General features: G+C 36.4%; 1 protein-coding gene across 15 annotated transcripts in view; it reads right to left on the minus strand.

Annotated features, from left to right (window-relative positions):
- Positions 1-22,730, minus strand: part of CADPS2 (calcium dependent secretion activator 2) — a gene marked incomplete at both ends in the record, with an annotated part of 405,485 nt that overhangs the window by 202,744 nt on the left and 180,011 nt on the right. For all 15 annotated transcript variants that reach the window (XM_084229261.1, XM_084229256.1, XM_084229258.1 and 12 more), the window contains one exon: positions 1,069-1,180. In XM_084229261.1, coding sequence (XP_084085387.1) covers positions 1,069-1,180 — 112 coding nt within the window. The remainder of the gene's footprint in view (positions 1-1,068; positions 1,181-22,730) is intronic.

Here is a 22,730-nt window from a genome sequence, read left to right on the forward strand (position 1 = left end):
TAAATAAGGAACCAGGAAAATGAATAACTATAAGAAAGTGAAAATCAAAATCAACAAAAAACTATGCACCAGAGACATTTTTTGGGGGTGGGGGGCGGGAGGGGAGGGATTGGGGTCAGAATGGGGGGGTTGCTATTGTATGGGGAATATAAAAATAAAATTTATTATTAAAAAAATAAATAAATAAAAATAATAAAATAAAAAAATTATTTAATTCCCTACTGAAAGTTATCTTACTGCTTCCAGTTTTCAGCAATCATGAATAAGGCTATTATAAATATTCACTTATAGATTTTTCAGGGGCTGCTGATACGACTGGTCTAGGGTCTCACCTTGAGACCCACTGCTGAGATGCTCACTAGGATGAGGTAATTTTTATTTCAAAGAAATGAAGAGACATTGGAAGATTTTATAGACAGAATGATTTTCTATATTTTCAGTTTTAAATGGATCAGTCATGAAAGCTGGAGATTTGGTATAAACATTTGTCAAGAGGTGAGGCTGTGCTTCTGAAATTGATACAGCACTACAAACCCATGTTATCTCAATAATGATACAGTAAGTAAACTGCTTTTAACCCAAGGACAGAAATGTGTTACATAAAAACCACTTTTCATCATTGGAAGTGAATTTTCCTATTCACAGTGGACAGTCTAACTGGGATTATTTCAGCCAGTCCATCCTGAGACACGGTTCTTCACGACACATCCTATGGCATGACACGTGACACATCTTCATGATGTCTCATCAATAAGCATTTGCCAGAAAGATGGACAAGTTGGCCCAACCTGTTCACACACACTGGCCAGTGAGGCACCAAGAAGAATGACTGAGTCAGGGAGTGTGATATATTAGCTTCACACCCATAGTCTATACCAGTACTTGCCATAGTCCTGACAATGATGTTAATGTAAGTTAAAGTTAGAAACTGGGCTATGGGCAATTATAAATAAATGTCACACACTTTATAAACAGAAAGGTCACACCTCTCATATTAGTCTATCTTAATTCTGAATCAAATGCAGCTAAAATCCTGCAGGCTCAGATGTCACACTTGGTCATACTCACCCTTCCCAGTTCTTTATCTTCCAGGGCCAGGACTCCAGTGCTCTCCGTGAAGAGTTTTACTTTGACCACAGGCCGAGGGTGGGTAGTGGTGAAATCTCCTTGAGTTCCCCATCTAGAATGAAGTAACAAAGATTTTCTTTAAAAGGTGGCATTAATTTTTTTCCAGGTAGTTGTGTCTTTCCTTAGAGGGCCAGTTAAGCAATAATGAATCTTTTGTGGCTCTGTGACATTATTGTCTTTGCTTTTGTTTCTGACAGATGGCACAGTCAAGAAGGAAAATAACTTTTAATTATTACAGCACATGACAATTATTCAGCATTTCAAAAATTAGTACGCTAGAATACACAACAGTGTGCAATAAGAATTTAGGTTAAGGTAAAGCATTATAGAGTCAGTCATTTAAATCTATTATTTTGGTAATTCAAATACAAATTACAACATCATTTTTATGGATGACTGGGGAAAATTAAGGGTTTGGTTACACAGCAGGAAGTTTCTCAGAAAACCATTTTGGTATTCTGAAGACATTATCCCATGTCTTCTTGGAATGTCTTTACTAAATATTTATGTCTTTAAAGGTGGAGGTAATTATCTCAAGTCTATTACTTTATATGATTTTTGAAAGCTTCTTTCAAAAGGAAAGAAATATGCATCATAAAAATATGAGTGCTTGGCAGTTAATTCCCCAGTACACTCTCCTAGTAATGCAGTAAAGTCGACATCTGGCTTTTCAAACCATCATAACAAAATAACATGTTTCTTGGCTTTTTTTAATTAATATCATTTCATCTTTATCACATACCAATCCATTTTAGTTGATTTACAAACTTAACTGGCACACACCTGATATTAAAAAATCTTATTCTCATGACTCAGATCACAGACACGCGATTCAGCACATGATGAAAATGCCATTGAGAAAAAATACACAGAAAGAAGAAAATGAGAGACTTAATAAGATTCCTGGGGGGAAATCACCAAATAAAAATACCAACTTTTATATATTGTTTTTAACACACTATTTGTCATGTTCAAGATCAATCTCAACTTTATTTTATAACCTGTATTCCAAAAGCTTGGGATGCACACAAAAATGAGAAAATACAACGAAAATTAAGCACATAATCGTGATCACATCTTCTCCCACCCCATCACTTCTGACATCATTTCATGGACACAGAAACACAGATGCCACCTCAGTAACTGGATAAACCAGGATACAGACACAGTCCTTCTTTTGAAATTAAAGTCAGATGCCAGAGGGACGAGAGATTCAATTAGGATGGAAAAGTTGCTTAATTTTTCTTTTAGTCTTCTAGAAAGGAGTTAGCAAATAATCTTTTCTTGCTATTTCATCCAATTAAGATGATCTGAGATGAAGCTAGGCTAACAGGAATAAAAAGAGAAAGAAAACCAAAATAAGGAAATAGAGAAAATCTCTCAATTCAAGGGATAGACCCTTAAATCTCAAATATGGTCAGGAAATCAACTGAAGTCAGACTGGAGTTCATTTCCATGACATACTCTGCTTTCTTGGGTAGAACATGGCTCAATTTGGAAAACCAATCTTTGGAGACTTTTTCTTATAACTGAAAGCAAAGATTAGAGACAGCCATGTAGACACAGTCTAATCTACAGAATTTGCTCATCTTTAAAACAAAATCCTCTTCATAAAATTTCCTTTGTGTATTAAATCAGTATTTTCTCTAATTTTCAAAATCCTCTGTAAGTATTTATACTGTTTTCTATCATCACTTAAATTTCCATGCTACTCTAATATGCAGGACTCCTAAGAGAAAAATGCTGACTCCAAAACATCATTGAGGGGCACTGTGACTTCTCTGAACCTCATTGTCCTATCATTCTTCAAGAAGGGCGATGCCCTGTCACCTCCACCCTGTTAGATAAATTCAGATAAACAACAAAGTATATGCAAAGAACAGTGCTAGGCTGAATCTGTGGGCTTCAAGAAAACTACAGATCTTTCAAAAGGAGCATCTTGAACAATATTTCCATCATCTTTATTCACTATGGTACATCTCATTTATCCATTAAATGATCATGACTCTCTTACATAAAGTATTTAAAAATGAGATGCAGCTTAAAGAATAAAAAAAGGAAATCAACATTTTTTTTCAACACTCAGGTTAAAATGGAGACTATACCAGTACATTCCAAGAGCCTTCTTCGAAGATGACTTTATACTGGTCACATCTTCCCTGTGTCTTCACCCTACAATACCAATGTGGTTGGGATTCTGGATTTTATACGAATAATGCCCTGAATTCCTTAATACTGGAAATATATTAAACATTTACCTTTGATTGTAAACTGTCATATGTTTCTTGTAGTTGGTCTTAAATGACTTCAGAATTTCTAAGCTCATATATATGAATATATCACATACATGCATCATAGAGGTATCATACACATGTGACTGATTTTATGTGTATATATACTCTCCTATTCATGTGACACATATGCTCCATTTCTAGGTTTTTTTTTCTCCCTTAGACATAGCTACATAATATAGAGGTCATAACTATTCATATCACAGACATAGATACTTTGGTCAACTTTTGGTATCCTATTTGGTAGAGTGAAATGTTCACCAGAAATTATGCCCCTTAAGAATGAACTGTTTAACTTTTATAATCCCAACATCATGATTACTTTTCAACCATTAGACTAGTGAAAGTTAGAGAACATTATGCTAGAAATGATGCTAAGGTACAGATAAACAGAAAACTCAGATAAGGAACCTAATAAACATACTGCAAGTATACACCGTTAGCTAGAAAATAGAAAAATTATAGAAAGTCATTAATAATCTGGAACTTGGAATGGAATCCAGGATCTCTTTGCCCAAACCAGCATGTCAATGAGGGCATATAAATATCACAAAGACAGTGAGACAAATCAAAAAGAACACATCTACCAACAAGATCTGAGAACTATGACTCAAGAGCAAGGAATGTTAATTGTCAGCTCCTATGAAATGAGGAAGACTTAAATAACATCTTTCAGAAAAAGAAAGGTGAGACACAAGGATAGGGGTCAATCCTAACTATAATAGCCAGAAGACTAAGCTTTTACGACTTTTAACCAAAATGTGCAATTTCAAAGGAGCACGTAAATATAAATATAATGGTCCTTAATAGTCCTATTAAATTCCCAAGATTCTATTATACACATGTAAACTGGCACCACCTTGAAATTTTCTGCTGTGAAAAGTCAAAAGATATTAACAGTGAGAAATACTTATGAATTTTACAATGAATGAATTAAAATATCCAAGTGCTACCCACCCCAATAAAAGGGTTGAGGAAAGGACTATGGAAGATAATTGGCCTATCTTCAATATTCACCAAGATATTTCCTTGTTTTCTAGTTAATTGGCATGTTGAAACACTTTCAGAATTAATACTAGTTATTATCTTCCGACTATTTTCTCTGTATTATGTGATAAAAGAATACATTACCCTTGCTGTCAATTTGCTTTGACACAAGATATATTGCCTTGTTCTAGTTCTATGAATGTATTATTTATGAGGATTCAGACTTTCAATATCAATCTTCAAATGAATAAAATATCTAGAAAGCACCTTTACAGGAAGGACAGCAGGACTTCCTGGCTATGAAAACACGGGGTAGCTCATACACCAACTGAAATAAATGATTATTCATGTATGTGCCATTAAATATACTGGAAATTTATATCCCCAAATTTATATTCATGTTTTTTCACCTAGTAAGGCTATTTCTGGGAATTTATCCCAACAAGATAATTATGAGTACTGAGAAGACCAAAAGCAAGGACCTATTCATGACAGCATTATGCATATACCAGCAAAAAACTTAACCTAAATATCTAAATTATGTGGCATGATGGGAATATTTTGCTTCTACTTATAATGATGGTTATAAAGGCAAAGTTGAAGTATGCATGATGTCAAGTGGGGGAGTAAAAAGGAGAGGGCACAAAACTAAATCTGAATGTGGACCACTTACACATTAAGATGAAACTATTGAGTACCGTGTATTCTAGTATTCTGGTGTCAGCAATCAAAATCCCTATGCTCTGGTACCATATTCAAACTGAAGATTACAGACAATAATATTTTTATTACTACACACTGTAACATATATTCTTCCTCCCACACCCGCTCTGCATTCTTTTTTGTTTTTTACTTTTTTTTAATTTTTATATTCTCCATACAATTGCACCCTCTTTATTTTGACCCCAATTCCTCCTTTCCTCACCCCCCATAGTGTGTCTCTGGTTCATAGTTGTTTGTTGATTTTGATTTTTGCATTCTTAAAGGTTGCACACCTCCTGAGACTACCTAAATAGTTCTAGAAAACTAGATTTATGCTGAGATGTGAGAGGATTCTCAACAATTATCTATATTTTAAAGTATGTTTAAGATCACAAGCAACAAAACTATTCAAATCCCTTAATTTAAACATATAATATGCCATGATACAGATGCTAAGAACCTGAGCACAGCTCAACCAACATTTCTCATCTATGACTTTCACAGGAGTATTAAGCAAGGCATAGGTAATTTCAAAATGATGTCATTTATCCAGCCTTCAACTGTGTGACTGGCACTGAGTAAGGCAGTGGGTATTCCAACAAACTCCAAAAGACATACCCTGTTCTAGATGAGTTCACACTGGTAGAGGAGACAGTCACATAAACTTAGAAATTATAAATCAAATCACAGAAATGAGCAGAGTAAAAATCACATTTTCACATTACATTTGTGGTTCAGAACTTTCTTTAAGTAGTCATCTGCACTTGGTTTTTGACTTGCCTTTTCATTACCCTGGTGCATTTATCTATCAGTTTATGTTCCTTTAACTGGTGATTTAAAAACTCTTTTTTTACTTTTTTAAGATTTATTTATTTATACAAGCACTGGGTACAGTCAGAAGCGCGGGAGGGTGAGAGAATTCACCAGAGCCAGAGTGGGGAACAGAACAGGCAGACTGACGAAATATACTGCTGAGGGGAGCAGCGGGCACGGCAGGAGAGGTCTGCACCCATGTGGGACCCTAGCCGGTGGCCGGGGATCGAACCGGCACTGCAGAGGCTGCAGGCAGCTTTGCAGCCCAGCGCTCAACTGCTGCGCCACCAGGGGAGGCCCGATTTAAAAACTCTTTATAGAGATATTATATATGGCCCATGTTTCTGATACAGAAGACAAATATTGTCACACCTGGTTATTTTCTATTTAACTCTCATTTATATTTTTTATAAAACGTGTAATTTAAAATATCTGGTAGCCAATTTTAGCAATCTGGCATCACCCCCCCAAGTACTTTTATTTATTTTTATTTTTTATTACCCATATGTGTAACATAAAGAAACAAAGCAAAGGGACAGAAAAAAACTAAACCAAAACAAATCTTATAAATCTGACTGCAAAACTGACACAACCAGAAGTCAAGGGTGAGAGGGGTGGAGTTAAAGGGAGAGGAGCTCAATGTACTTTGGTGGAGGATTATGGGTGTTTCGGTGGTAGATGTGTAACATACATGTGAAGAGTTGTGACACTACACCTCTAAATCACATACACTATTGTAAACCAGTATTGTTTCATTAAAAAAAAAAGATATAACTTTTTGTAGAGGTAAATACACTGAGTATATTTTAAAACAAGTTTCCATATATTTAATTAGCTTAAATTGAGTGGCCAACAATGTTTATAAAAATTGCCTTCTGACCATCATTACTGCTGCTGACAGATTTTAAGGGCATGTGAAACTTCAATTTGAGCAATCTAAATTGAACCATCTAGAGGTAGTGCACCCAAGGCAATAAATAATAGCTGAGGCAATGGCTGAAACTATGTCATTCCGTTCTAGGCCATGAGGATAACATCTATCCAGTGAAGTACAGTGTCATTTAGACTTCAAAGTATACTGTTCTAACCTCTTTCAGCTAAAGTAAAGCAATTATTCTGTACAGGTATATACAAAGATAACAACCTTAATTAAATGAATGACCCAAATATTACACTATTGTTCTAAACAGTTTCATATGAAGACATGTGAGGATTAAAAGTCTGATAAGAAGGAGGGAGGGAGGAAGAAAAGAAATTCATAACCAGTACCCGAGTCCTTGCCTGTAGTAGTAGGACAGGGCTAAAAATTGTGGACACTAATGACTGTTTCTGGGCTCAAATACCATTACCAATATGCAAATGAATGCTCGGTAGGCAATTTTTCCATAACTTAATATTTGCCTAAAAAAACTGTGCAGGCATAAATGAAGACCATTCATGTCCACCCCACTGCAGCACCACATCTATGACACAGCACGTGCACACCGAGTGTGAACCATTCCTACTAGGCTCCATGCTCATGGACTTCAGCATTACAGTGTAAGCAACATGATAACAACTGGAACAAAACTGATAGTTTTGAACAGTAAAGTTTCAATCAATTTCATAAAACGGTGACATTAAAATCCAGACAATGTGAGAAATGATGGGCGTGGGACAGAGGGGGGCATTAATTAATAGCAAAATGTGACAAAGGAGGAAAAAAAGGGACAGCAATACTGGGTTAAGAAGAATGGAGAGAGATGGAGAAAATAGGTAGAGAGGGAGGAAAAGCAGGGAGAAGTAATAAAAAAACAACCTGGAATAGGTAAAGCTCTAAATTGCTCTAAATTGAATGCACCTGAATTTTTGTGGATTTTTGTATGTGACCTTTAATTTTCCTTTTTACAGTAATTTATAGTCTAAAATGCTGACACAATATGAATTTTAAGAGAAAAATTAGAAAATGTCCTTTAACATAACTAAATTTTATCACTCAGCTTTTGGGAGCATCTTTCAAAAATATATTAAAGTATCTCACTATGGATAAACAATACAAAGTATCTTTTCTCAACATGATAAAGGCAGACGACATCCTGGGATCACATTTTTAACATTGTAAAGCAGGAAAACATTTGGGGATGTCTTGGAGTGGGAAATGATCACTTTCGTAATAAGGAGAAAATCCTGTGGGCTTCACCTTCATTTTCTCCCTTGTTGTCTCTCGGATGTTCCCTTTTCCTTTCAAAGAGATGGCTCCGATTTTGCTGCTCTAAAGACAGCTAAAGCCTCAAGAATAATAGGTCAAAATTATCCTCTAAAGTCTGTATTTCATTTAGAAGGATTCATGTCATTAAACCTCCATATCCAGAGTAGAGAAATATTATACTTATATCATTTTCTTCTGGGGAAGTCTAGCAAGCATGTTAGCAAAAGATCAGGTTTCAGAAAAGATAGAAGACATCATCTCTCACAGCATTTTTCTTTCCCTCATAGCAGGATAGTTCAAAGACATTAGCTTGAAGCATCTAATTTTAAAGAGAACCATTTATCACATCTTGCACTGCAATTTCACTTGGTAAAGAGTACAAAAATGTCTAACTTTCTAAAAAAAAAGAAATCAAGATTTTAAAGAACGTATGTATAGGAAGACAGGCTAAGCAATGAAAATATGGAATACCTTAATTTAACTCTAAAGCATAAAGTTTGTTACACACACACACACACACAAATCCCAAGAAAGGCTTAAATATAAAATACAGTGGTGTCGAAATGCAAGAGCACATAAGCTAATATTTGTCATCTCCACAAATGTATCAATATATATTACACTGTTTTCATAACTTCACATTTGAAGTGTATATGAGAATATCATCCTGGTTTGTTTCTGTTTTTGATATTAAAGTAAAAGGAGTTGCATTATATATACTAGGGATCTGATGGGGGATTTTAACATTACCTTAATTAAAAAAAATAAAAAAATACGTACATATATATGGGAAAAATTACCAAAGTAATAATTCATTACCCTTTGAGGATAAAAAATACTATAGAAATTTAAAATAGTTTCAAACTAGTAGGTTCTATTTATCAATAACCAACACACATACTGTCACTGAAAGCTGGAGGATCCATCAGTTACTAGTACTTGTTTTACCAGATATCATCCAAAAACTTACTTGAACACTCTCACTCCCAGCTCCTCTGGCTGACACCCCAGTTTTTGTATGCATAAACAAATATTTATTAAAAAAAGAAATAAGACAAAGTCTATTTGGACATAAAAGTACTATTTTTTTTTAGTATTTTAGTAAAAGCAAATACTAATTTAAGATGAGAAGACTGTTTATGTTCAGTTTCCTGTCTCTCAGTTCCCACATACTAAGTTAACCAATCAAATAACAGTATGTTTGTAACTTCAGAAGCATCACATAACTGTGGATCTGTATTCCAATTTAATCAAGTAAAATATATTCGCCATACTTTTCAATAGAAGCACACAGAAATTGTGGCAAGACCTGACTTAGCATCTTCTCAACCTTTCTTCAAAGGAAAGAATATGGTTTCAGAAGACAAAATGTTACCTGGGTTTTTTGATCATCAAAAGCATATATGTTTGGGCCTCCCCTGGTGGTGCAGTGGTTGAGTGCTGGGCTGCAAGGCTGCCCGCAGCCTCTGCAGTGCCGGTTCGATCCCCAGCCACTGGTGAGGGTCCCACAGGGTGCGCAAAACTCTCCTGCCGCCCGCTGCTCCCCTCAGCAGTGTACTTCGTCAGTCTGCCTGTTCTGCTCCCTGCTCTGGCTCTGGTAAATTCTCTCACCCTCCTGCGCTTCTGACTGTACCCAGTGCTTGTATAAATAAATAAATCTTTAAAAAAAAAAGCGTACATGTTTTCAAGACAGATGGAATTTTAGTTGTCTGGTTTATCTGTTTAATTATTTTGGAACTGCAACTTCTTTTTTGTTAATTACCTGTATATGTATATCTTCAGCTACTGTTTTGTTAATCCTTATTTACATGTGGAAAATTAGACACAAACACACAATGTGGGTGGAAATTTCATAAATAAAAAAAGGACAGCTGTGAATTTGGTTAAATAAAATTTTTCTACTTTTGGAACAAAGGTGTTATTTTTGAAAAATACCTTCATGCTTTTAAAAATTGTAATAGCTTGAATGAATGTTAAAATTCCAACTCCAATTTGAGAAACATTTTCTCCAAGATCTCCACGTTTCTTATACAGGAATACAGGACATTTACATAATGCTTTTGCTGCTGCACAAAAGTTCTGGGTGTGTAAGATGGGACGTCAGTGTCATATTCATTGCAAATTGTAAAGGAAGATGTTGGTCACAGAAAGTGATTTGTACAATGTACTTAGCATATTGTATTTAACTGTGTAGTGGGTAGAGATTAGGGAGAAAACTGGCTCCCAACCGCTATTAAGACCATTCAGCCTTGTGTTTAACTTTCTCATGCAAAAATACTAGAAGGCTAGTCAGCATATATTTATGGTGTCATGAGATTTTTGTTAATCAGTATCCCTCCCTACAGATAAATTACTCTCACTGACGGTTACTTAATAGATTCAAGTGCTTCCAATCAAGTGCTTCATACATAGAGACCAGTCCCTGAACCAGGTACTGGGCTTGAAATGCTCAATAAAAACTGCCTTCAGGGAGCTGAGTTTTGGGGAGCAGCATACAAATTGAAACAACTACAACATACAATGATAGTTCCTAGGTCAGGCTATAAACAAGGAGGAGGGGGCCAGGGGTCAGAGGAGAGCACCCTGAATTGAAACTTCAAGGAAAAGTAAAGAAAAAGCAAGTAGATGCAGAATGAAAGGAAGGCAAAACATACCTAAAGACCAACAGTAGTTCCCACCAGAAATGGTACCTCCTCCTGCTATGGGCATTAAAAACTGTGCAGACACAGAGGTTAGGGAAGCAAAACAACCTGTGACATAGGGGGCAATCTACTGATAAATCTACAGCAAATCTACACCGGCTGGCAAGATGCAAGAGGTCAGATGGAGGGGGAAGTAAGAGTCAGGTAGATGTGAAGTGTTTTATGCCAGAGGTCATCCCAAAGGAACAGATGGCTCACTAAAAAATGTTATGGAGGCGAATGACATAGTCAGATATTTTAGAAATTGGACTGAATTGAAGGCAAGAATAAAGGTAGGGAGACCAAAGAGAGGCTCTTGAATAAATGATAGCAAGAGCCCAAGCCAACATGCTGTCAACAAAGATTTGGAAAGCATGGACAGATTATTGAGGCACTAGCAATTGAATTTAGATGTGGGGATCGAAAGAGAAAAAAATGATGAATGTCCACGTTTCGGCTGAGCCAACTCCAGAGACAGAAGTACCACATATTGGGCCTCCCTGGTGGCACAAGGGGTTAAGCAGAGCACTGTGAAGCTATCTGCAGCCTCCGCAGCATGAGTTCGATCCCGGCCAACCAGGGAACTACCCATATGGTGCAGCAGACCTCTTCTGTCTCGCCCGCTACTCCCCTCAGCAGTGTACTTCAGTAGATCTGCCTGTTCTGCTCCCCATTCTGTCTCTGGTGAATCCTCTCACCTCCTTCCCCCCACCTCTGGCCTGTACCCCAATTCTTGTATGCATAAATAAATCTTTTTTAAAAAAAAAAAAGAAGTACCACATACTGACAGGATATGCAAAGAAAGATAAACATTTCTATAAATATTTTGTATATGTTGAATTTCAGCATCTGTAAGTTACCTAAGTGAAGATATCCAGATAGAAGGAGGACATCTTGGCCAGAATCAATGTAGGTAACTAAAAGGTGACTTCTGTCAACTACAGGATTACTTTTGGTAGCAGCCCTCTGAAGTGGAGAGCTATTTCTTTGTGTTCTATCTCATGGGTTGGCCCTTTGTAAAAGTTTCCTTGAGAATAAACAATGCCATAGGCAATATGAATTACTTACATATTAAATGTAGATCTGTCCCCATCAAAAAAAGCGATTATAGTCTACTGTAAAATTCTTGCTCATTCCTGCCATATGGATAAATTCCAGATCAGATGAATTACCCAAATTGGAATACATCCTAATTTGCATAATATTGACCAGTTGTGATCAGTTTACAAGAATGTGTGTTGGATTGGACTTTTTAAAAAAGTGGTTATAAGATGGATGTACATTTTTTGTTCAGGCCACCACAAGCTACATGATGGAGAGAAAACAAAGCAAAATAACACATGCAATAGCTAAGTGAAGGGTCTGACCTCTCTATAAACAGAAAGAGCCGCCCCATGGAGTGAAAGCAACAAAGCCAGGCTCAGCTTGGTGTAAACTGGCTTTTTGCCTTCTAAAGATTCCACCAACTGAGGGAAAACACCAAAGGTCACTGACTAGGTTGGGGACCTTCTATGAAAAACTAAGCCATGAAACATTCACAGATAAGTCCAAGAAAAACACTAATGATGAAAATTTAATGTAATCACCAATCTGTCTAATTATGGGGGAAACAGGTCCATCTGTCAGTAAGTCTCATCACAAAAGTGACTAATCGCATTAAGTCCCCAAACCTGCTCTGTGCCTTCCAGAAATAGTTCCTCCTGCAATTTTAATGAGTTTACAGTAGAAACCAAGACCCTATTCGGAGCCACTTACAATTCTCCTCCCACCGTAAGTGGGATGTGTGCTCAAACAAGGTAGGAGTTCAGATAATACTGAAGCCCACCCAAATCCTACAATGACCAACAAACTGGCTGGGAGCTAAACTTAGAATCAGGTCTGTCTAGTTTGGTCTGATTGCAAAGGTCTTATTAACTAAAGAACTAATGAGTCTTTCCTCTAAACGTTGATTCTGTGGGCTTCACCTAGAATGTAGTTATATGTAGAGGGACGACACGAGTATGAAGACATCTATAACACTGACCCATGTTTAAAAATAAAAGTGCATGTTTAAAAATAAAAAAATGAAGCAATCATTTTTATTGATTTTATTTTAATGGAAATGCAAGATGCTACTTTGGAACATAGTTTTTAAATGGCGATGATAGGTTAAATCTTTACACCCCAAAATTATATTCATAGTAAATAGTTTCACATTTGGTTTCCTAGACATCTATCCTATTTAATTGTGAAGTAATACAAAGTATAAAAATTTAAAAAATGCAGATTTTGTCTCTATTATTTTGGCAGAGTTACACAAAAAGAAATTTTTTTTCACATTCGGATATTAAATTTTTAAAGGTTGTTATGAGAATTTGCCAAATTCAATATGATCTAAATGTTGCCATCTGCCAGCAAAGCTATATTATGGCAAGAAGAAGAAAAACATTAGAACACAGTGAGAATTTCACAAATTTGCTCCAGGTAAAATTTTGCAGTTGCCTAAGCCAAAAGATTTCACATCTTTGCCAACCAAATTCATTTTGCTGTTATGCACAGAAAAAATCTGAGCCAGGATTACAAAAGTGTTACTTGTCTGAAAACTGACTAATTTCTCACTTATTTATTTATTTATTTATTTATTTATTTGCCAAACTTGCCACCACTGTGATTTCTTTGGTGGTCTTACATCAATGAAGCCTTTTCTGAGAACAAATTTTAAAATAGGCCTGTCTCCCCATCTTTCAACAATGTCTTTTAATGATATTATGTAGATACTTTTCAAACATTTGCTCTCAGAGTTTATAGTTTTAATTTGGAAAATGTGAAAGTAAATTTAAAAATCCCTGAGATTTACGGGTCACTTATTCCTCCCTTCAAAAAAAAAAAAAATTAGGAAAAAAATAACATTGTAATATCTTCTAGATAATAGAGTTCCTATACTCACAGTGTATTCTTTAACTATCACAGAGGTCGATTTCCCCTAAAATTCAAACACATTTTCATCTTTTTTTTTTAACTTGGGGCAGCGCTTCAGATTGCCTCATTGTCATGTTCTCTCTTGGCAAGTATTGGGTTCTAGGTGAAGTCCACAACAAGAACTTCTAGGGGAAAGACTAATTAGTTCTTTAGTAAATACAAAAATCTTCCATGAACAATGGGTAACACTCTGTGTAAGTTGCCTGACAGTAGTTAATTCTTTGGAAAATCTATTTAAGCATACAAATTCCTTCTAAACAGAAAGGCTTAGAAGCTTTTTATAAAATTGAGTTAATTTAAAAATAATCAGCTTATAATTAATCACATGAAATGAATTAGCATTTCTCTTCGCAACGCGAACACTGAGGAAAGTCACTGTTGTGGATTAATAAAAATGCATTAAGAAAAATGTCACATAGGTACCAAGTTGACAAACGCCCTAACTAAATTATGCAGGAAAGAGAGAAACTCAAACAAAAGGAGAAATTAAAAAGGAGATACTACAACTGATATCACAGAAATAAGAACCATGAGAAAAAATACTATGAAGAGTAACACATCAACAAACTGTAAAACTTCGAAGAAATGGGTAAATTTCTAGAAACATACACTCTACAAAGACTGACTCATGAAGAAATAAAAATCTGATCAGATCTCTAACTAGCAAAGAGATTAAATTAGCAATCACACCCTGCCAACAAAGAAAAGCCTAGAAGAGTTGGCATCATTGGTGAATTCTACTGAAATTTTAAAGAAGAATTAATGCTAATCCTTCTCAAACTCTACCCCCAAAAGAGGAAGGAACAATTCCAAACACTTTTTAGAAGGCCAGCATTATCTAGAGACCAAAGCCAGACAAAGACATGAAAAAAAGAAATTACAGATCAATATCTTGGCTATACACAGATACAAAAGACCTCCACAAAAAACTAGCAAAACAAACAGGGCAAAACAAACAGACCAAATGAGATTTATTCCTGTATGTTAAGACTGGTTCAAAATATACAAATCAATGTGACACTCCATATTAACAGAATGAAGGATAAAAAATCACATGATTATCTCAATAAATGCACAAAAAACATTTGCTAAAATTCAAAGCTTTCACAATGCTGGGTGTAAAAGGAATTTAACTCAATATGAGGAAGGTTATATATGACGAGCCCATAGCAAACAACATATTCAACAGTGAAAAACAGAAAAGTTCCTCAAGATTAAGAACAAGGCAGGGAATGCCCATTCTTACCATTGTTGTTCAAAACAGTACTGGAAGTCCTAGCCAAAGCTACCAGCAGGATTTTAAAAGCATACAAATTGGAGAGAGAGAGGCAAATTATCTGTTCACAGGTTACATTATCTAGCATGCACAAACACTAACAATTCCATACACACACACACACACACACACACACAAACCTGTTAAATTCAAATAAATTTTCAGGTTACAAAAATCAACATAAAATATTCAGAAGAGTTCTAAATGCTAACAATGAAAACTGAGTTTATAATAGCATCTAAAAGAATATTTAGGAATAAGCTAATGATTTGAAGGCTTAAGAAATGAAAACAATGTAAACTGATGAAAGAAAATTGACAAGCCACAAAATGGAAGATTTAATATTGTTAACATCAATATGTACATCTAATATTTGTAGATCAAAAGTGACATAGAAATTTAATGCAATCCCTACCAAAATTCCAAGGTCTTTTTAATTTTCTTTTAAAGATTTATTTTTTATTTATACAATAGCTGGGGTACAGACCACAGGCACGGGAGGGTCCGAGGATTAACCAGAGACAGAGCGGGGAGCAGAACAGGCAGACAGACCGTAAGAACTGCTGAGGGGAGCAGCAGGCACGATGGGAGAGGTCTGCCGCACCATGTGGGAATCTTCCTGGCTGGCCGGGAATTGAACCCACATTGCAGAGGCTGCAGGCAGCTTCACAGTGCTGTGCTCAACCTACTGTGCCACCGGGGAGGCCTGGCTTAAATTTTTTACAAAAACTTTTAAGAAAATCTAAAATTCAAATGGAACCACAAAAAATCCTTAATAGGTGAAACAATCTTGAAAAAGAACAAAAAAGCTAGAGGCATTAACACCTCTTGCTTTCAAAAAAATTACTACAAAGTATGAGTAATTAAAACAATTTGCTATTAGAGTAGAAACAGACACCCAGACCAAAGAAATAAAATCAAGAGCAAAAAAATAAAACTACACATGTATGGACAACTTATTTATGACTGAAAAACAAAGAATTCACAATGGAGCAAGGAAAGTCTCATCAACAAAGGTGAGAGAAGCTGACCAGCCACATATAAAAGAATGAAACTAATTAGTCCACTACCTAACATAACACCATTCACAAAAATTAATTCAAAATGGATTGAAGACTTGGATGTAAGGCCTGACATAAAAAACATAGAAGAAAATTTGGGCCACATGTTTAACATCAGCCCTAGAGATGCGTTTGAGGACTCAACTCCAAGGGCAAGGGAATATAAAACAAAAACAATGGGAATACATCAAACTACAAAGCTTCTGCACGGTGAAAGAAACTTGCATCCAAATGAAAAGACGAAATACAACCTGTAAAATCTTTACCTTAAGATCTGGCAAACGAATGTTTCCAAATATTTAGCAAATTCTTACAAAGAGCTTATATTTTCTGTGTTCAGGATGTCAGTTTCATATAGTTCAAATAATATCTAATACTTTAAAAAAAGTGACATCCTACTGAATGGAAGAAGATATTTGCACATCATAACATCCCACAGGAGGTTAATATTCCAAAATACCAAGAAATCATAAAATGCACCAGTACAAAAACCACCTGATTAAAACACGGGCAGAGGATTTGAATAGATAATTCTCTAAAGAAGACAAACAGATGGTCAAAAGGAACATGAAAAGATGTTCATCATCTCTTATTAGAGAAATGCAAATCGAAGCAACAAGATATTACCTCACACCTATGAGAATGGCTCTTGTCACAAAGACAAGAAACAAGTGTTGGGTAAGATGTGGGGAGAAGGGGACCCTCATACACTGTTGGTAGGAATGTGAATTGGCGCAGCTATTATGAAAATCTGTGTGGATATTCCTCAAAAAACTAAAAACAGGAATTTCATATGATCCAATTATCTCACCTGTGGGTACTTAACTGAAAAGTATAAAAGCACTGATTTGAAGAGATCTAAGCACCCCCACCTGATAATATGGCTATTAGCTATAAAACAGAGATAATGAGAACATGGGGCATTGGAGCCTTGTACACTTTTGGTGGGAAGATAAGAAGGTGCATTCACTATGGAAAACGATTAGGAAGGCTTTTCAAGAAATTAGAAAATAGGGCCTCCCTGGTGGCACAAAGGGTTAAGTCTCAGCACTATGAAGCTATCTGGAGCCACTGCAACACTAGTTTGATGCCTGGCCAGGGAGCCTACACAGAGTAGACCTCTCGTCTCGCCCACTGCTCCCCTCAGCAGTGTATTTCAGTAGATCTGCCTGTTCTGCTCCCCACTCTGTCTCTGGTGAATCCTCTTACTGGCTCCCCTACCTCTGGCCTGCACCCCTAGCTCTGGTATATATAAATAATAAATAAAAAAAAAGAAATTAGAAAATAGAACTATCATATGATCCAGTGGTCCCACTGCTGGGTATATATTTAAAAAGATCTGCCAATTAGGATCTCAAAGAGATGTTGGTATTTCCTTGAAGGTCTTACACCAAGTAAAATTAGCTAGTCCTAGAAAGACATACAGTACATAATTCCACTTACATGAAGTAACTGAAATTGTCAAACTCATAGAAACAGAGTTGAATGGTGATTGCCAGGGACTGTGGAGAGGATGAAATTAGGAGCTGTGGTTCAACAAGTACTAAATTCCAGTTAGATAAGATGATTACGTTCTAGACAGCTGTTGAACAACATTTTGCCTATAGTCTACAGTACTTCATCGTGCACTGAAAATTTGTTAAATCTTGCAAGTCAATTTCATCTTACTACAACCACTGGACTCACTTCATAGTTACCAAGTGCTAAGCTGAACAAAGTCTCTCCATGACAGTATATTTCCATAAGCACATACAGTATGGAAACTACCCAAAAATGAGATACATGAATGGGGATATAAAAATTAAACTAAATTACAATATATTGTGTTGTTATTTTGCTATGGCTAAAAGTTTTATTTTTAAGCATTTAGTTTTTTTGGTTTTTTTTTTTTAGATTTATTTATTTATTTATTTATTTATTTATTTATTTATTTATACAAGCACTGGGAACAGTCAGAAGCGCAGGAAGGTGAGAGAATTCACCAGAGCCAGAGTGGGGAGCAAAAGAGGCAGAAGGACCAAAGTACACTGCTGAGGGGAGCAGTGGGCACAGCAGGAGAGGTCTGCGCGCCATGTGGGACCCTCGCCAGTGGCCGAGGATCAAACCGGCGCTGCAGAGGTTGAGGGCAGCTTTGCAACCCAGTGCTCAACCGCTGTGCCACTAGGTGAGGCCCTTTGCTATGGCTAAATTTAAAAGTACAAATAAAGGAAAGAGTATGCTATTAAACCAGGTATGAAGCCTTCACTAAGCTAAACTGGTCTTGAGATATAATTCAGATGTCTGCCATATTTTCATGTACAGAGCATGAGATTGTGTGGCATTTTTGATGTCTAATCTGCTTAGCTCTCCAGGTCACCAAGGACACCTGAATGCAATGATTTACAGAAACAACTTTCTGTGTTCCCTTCTCACCAGTAAGGATCTGGAAGGGTTCCAAAATACTTTTGCAAATGGTTTCAAACCTCCTTATATATGAAACAATCCCAACAATAAAAGGCTATTCTGGATTTAGTACTATCTTTTCTTTGGCCAATACACACGGTAATTGTAACAGGAGTCCCCAGCTACACTTTAATTCCACAGCTCCAGTGCATGACTCAGTTGAGTGCCCTGCACACAGTGTAGCAACACGGTGTGAACACGGACGACACGGGCGCAGTCACCATTCATGAGTGCAGAATTCTTGGATGCACAGAGTCGTGAACCTCTGACAGCTGCATTTTGCTGGAGCAGACATAAATCTTCAGTGACACCAACAGAGAAACAAAACGAATGCTGACAGGAAATATATGACAACCAAAGAATGCTCCTCCTTTCTACCTGCCACTAGGGCATTATTCTATTCATGTTGAAAACAACCTCCTTTTGATTGAAAATAAAGCTCCAATCTTTAAATAGAACATGGTTATGGATTCTTACCAAACAAGTGTTACGTGTCAGTAAGAAAACACGAAAGCTAAAAATCTCAGCCGGGACAAGGGAGACAAAAGCACTTTTCACCATGTAAAGTAATGTTCTTTCATGTTCTTGAGAGCATGCAATCCTTCATCAAGTGTGAGCCCCTTCCTGGAAATTCTAGATTTAAAGAAGGTAGAAAAATGAATATATCAGTAAAGAAACTGAGAACAAGCACACAAAGCAAAGATGAAAAGAAAAAAAAAATATTGAGATATAGGTAGCATTAAAAGCCAACCAATGGCTGAGGAGTGTTCCTTCATATATAAGCCCAGATCACTCACAAAATAATCCTAGATGTAGGCACCACTGTCTCCATTTATCGATGGGGGAAAAAAAGATTTGTTATTAATCATGCTAACATGGCTAAGGTGTGGCTCTGTTCTGTCTGAATCTTTCTCTTAAAACCACAGTGTCCTAATAAACATTCACTTCAGTAACACTAAAATTAACACTTTAAAATCTTAAACTGAGTAATTTAAAAATCCAACTACCTTAACACTCATTTCCATTGTATTTCTATTTTTATTTAAAGACTTCATTTTTGCATAGAAGAACTGGGGTGCAGGGGCGTGAGAGGATTCACCAGAGACAGAGTGGGGAGCAGAACAGGCAGCTCTACTGAAATACACTGCTGAGGGGAGCAGCAGGCAAGACAGGAGAGGTCTGCTGTGCCATATGTAGTTTAGTTCCCAGCCAGGGATCAAACTCAGGCCTTCGTGGTGGGCCTTTGCAGTGATAGTGCTGAGACTTAACCCCTAGGCCAACAGGGAGGCCCTGTATTTCTATTTTCAAATACTACAGATTCTAGTCATTTCTGAAAATACTAACACATTACCAACTTACATCAAATGCCTTTCAATTAGATTTCTTAAAATACCTTCCTGATTTATAATAGCATTCCTCTTCATTTGCTGATTGTTCTAAGGATTCTGGCATATCCTTTCCATGTGCTACCGCCATTCTCTTCACACTAATGTTCAAATACTCTAAAAGGCAAACATTTTAATTAGATCACTAAGCATCGATGAGCCTTGTTACTGTGGCTGAGGTAGACTGGAACCAGGAGGTATAATATAAAGTCCTTTCATCACTGAGCTTCCAATTTACACGAACCATCTGTTCATATAAATCCAAGCAGGAAGAGCAAAGATGGCAGCTACAGAAGGCACCATTTTAAAAAGGACTTGATTTTTAGGAAAGTGTTCAGGAGTTTCTGGCTACATGGGGCTTCTCTCAAGAAGGTTAAATGCGGGCATGTGACATGACAAGGAATTTGCTAACCGAAAGAGAACTACAAAAGCACCTATATAACAAAGAAATTTTGTCCCTTTATCTTTTCTCTTCCTCCCAACCTCACTCTACCCAAAAATGGTAGAAAGAATCTGTGAGCAGACAAAATTATCAGTGTGGAAAGAATAGATTACAGCACCCTTTTCTCTCCTATAGATTTCTGTGAGCTGGAAGGAAAGGAAAACTCTCTCCTTTGAATGGGCATATTTTGATTTAAATTGCTCTAACAGTTTTAACACCTGAAATGGACAAGCTATGGGTTTTGCCAAGTTACCTTCAAAAGGTATAAAAACAAGATTCTGGAATAAGTGTTTGAATAGAACTGGGGTAGAAATGAAGTTGTTTCTTCATTTTGCAAAACTGATCCCTTTCAATAAATTAGTTACATAAATTCTAAGGAATAACGATGAAAGCAACTCCAGAAGGTGGCTTTGAAAAAGTCTCCAATTTTAAGGAGCAATTATTTATAAGCTATAAATCTCTCATAAAGATGCAGGTAACCATAATTATATAAACTTAGTTCCAACTACTATCACTGCTGTTTTTCAAGAGTGTTCTGCAGCCAGCATTTGAATCTAACCCATCATATTTTCTCTTTAATTCAAATGCCACTAATTATGAGAATCAGATTAGCCTCCCTTATTTGAAAACAAATTCTCAATGATGATTGTAAGTTCTGCCTTTGTCTCCTTTTGTTTAATTTTGTTCTGCACCAGTATCATCTGTCTTACAGAAATGTTACTTTTGATTAATTTACCTATATAGAGGAAGCAATCTCATGTTTGAAAAGATGGAACTTTTGTGATGTTTTAGTGTTTTCTCTTTGGTTCATTAAAAACAGACACTTTTTGATAGATCATTTAAAAATGAAATATATTCCATGTCTAGTCTGCAAGAGTAGCTGGCTAATGAATTATACTTCAAAGCTAATTCTGACATTAATGAAACTAAGATGTTTTTAAAAAGTATGGTTTGTTTCTATTGGTTTATAGGCAGTCCGTATTTAATCACTCTCAAGCCCCTGTCCCAATCGCTTGCCATTCTGGTTAGCTTTCCATCTGTAGCTGCACTAGTCTTTTCAATAGTTTATTACAATTGTGCTTCAGAATTTAATGGGTACTGAAATGGGTACTGAAACCAATACTTCACATCATTTTCATAAGGCAGAAGAATGTTCTGTCCTAACACTGGTAAATGAATTTCTTTAATGATACAACTCATCAGATTTTCTTACTGCTCCATGTCTTTCTATTTTATTACATTCTAGGGAGTGGGGAACAGGAAGGACAGGTCTTCCAATTTAAAAAACAACTCTATGGGGTGAAAGAGCTACATAGGACATGGCAAAAAAAACTGTTACTCATTGTGTTAGTGAAAATTTTTTGGCGGTAAGGGCATTTAACATGATATTTGACAAAATTTTAAGTGTACAGTAAAGTACTGTGAATTGTAGGCAGAAGGATGGAAGACAGATCTCTAGAACTCATTCAACCTGTGTAGCTGAAACTATACCCACTGAATTGCGACCCTCCCTCCCCCCATATCCTTCTTCCCACAGTCCCTGGTTAGTTCTTAACAACCAATCTCCTTGCTTTTATTTTCCAGGATCGGTCCATAGGGTATTATTAGTTCTCGCGTTTTTAGGCACTTAAAGCATAAAGCCTGCTCATCATCTGTAAGGAAAGCGTTTTAAGGATCACTATGTATCTGGACTATACTGAATACCCTCTTTTCCCCTTAGCTTGTCACTTCTCCTTCTAGCCCTTCATTTCCTTTCAGGGATGTTATTAAGCGGAGGGACTAATGCTAAAATAGTGGGATGTAGGGAAATAGTGAAAAGCTATAAAAAAGCAGCCAGAAAGTTTCTGCACTTTAGTCAGAGAACAAAACTTCTCCGAGGTCGCTGAGACTCCGAAGGAAAACCCACAGTTAGTTTTATCCAAAACTAAAAAATAGTTTATTCACCTTTCCTTCTCTATATTAAAAAAATTAAAAACCAAACTTTAATAGATTATCTCATTACCACGCTTTCTAACCAGACTTGTCCACAAATACCACTCCCAAGGCCCCAGATTTGAAATTCTAAGTGACAAACCAACCTCACATGTGGTTTCCACCTAATTGCTGGCAGGAAATCTGAACTACAGGAATGAAATAGGCAATAGCTAGAAATCTTGATTAAACTGATTGGAAATATGGACTAAATAAGGCACTTTAATTAGTATTAGACAGAAGGATGAATTGATCTCCAACAAAGCACAAACTGTTGAAGCAATAAAATTTAGAAAACGTGTCTGAGGCATAATTCACGATGATGATGGAGGAGATGAATCTCTTTCCTGTTGTGCAAGATGAATTCGAAATAAAAGCAATCCCCACTGCTGAAAAGCTGCAGTT

This window comes from Talpa europaea (genome assembly GCF_964194135.1).
Source record: "Talpa europaea genome assembly, chromosome: 3".
NCBI lineage: Eukaryota > Metazoa > Chordata > Mammalia > Eulipotyphla > Talpidae > Talpa > Talpa europaea.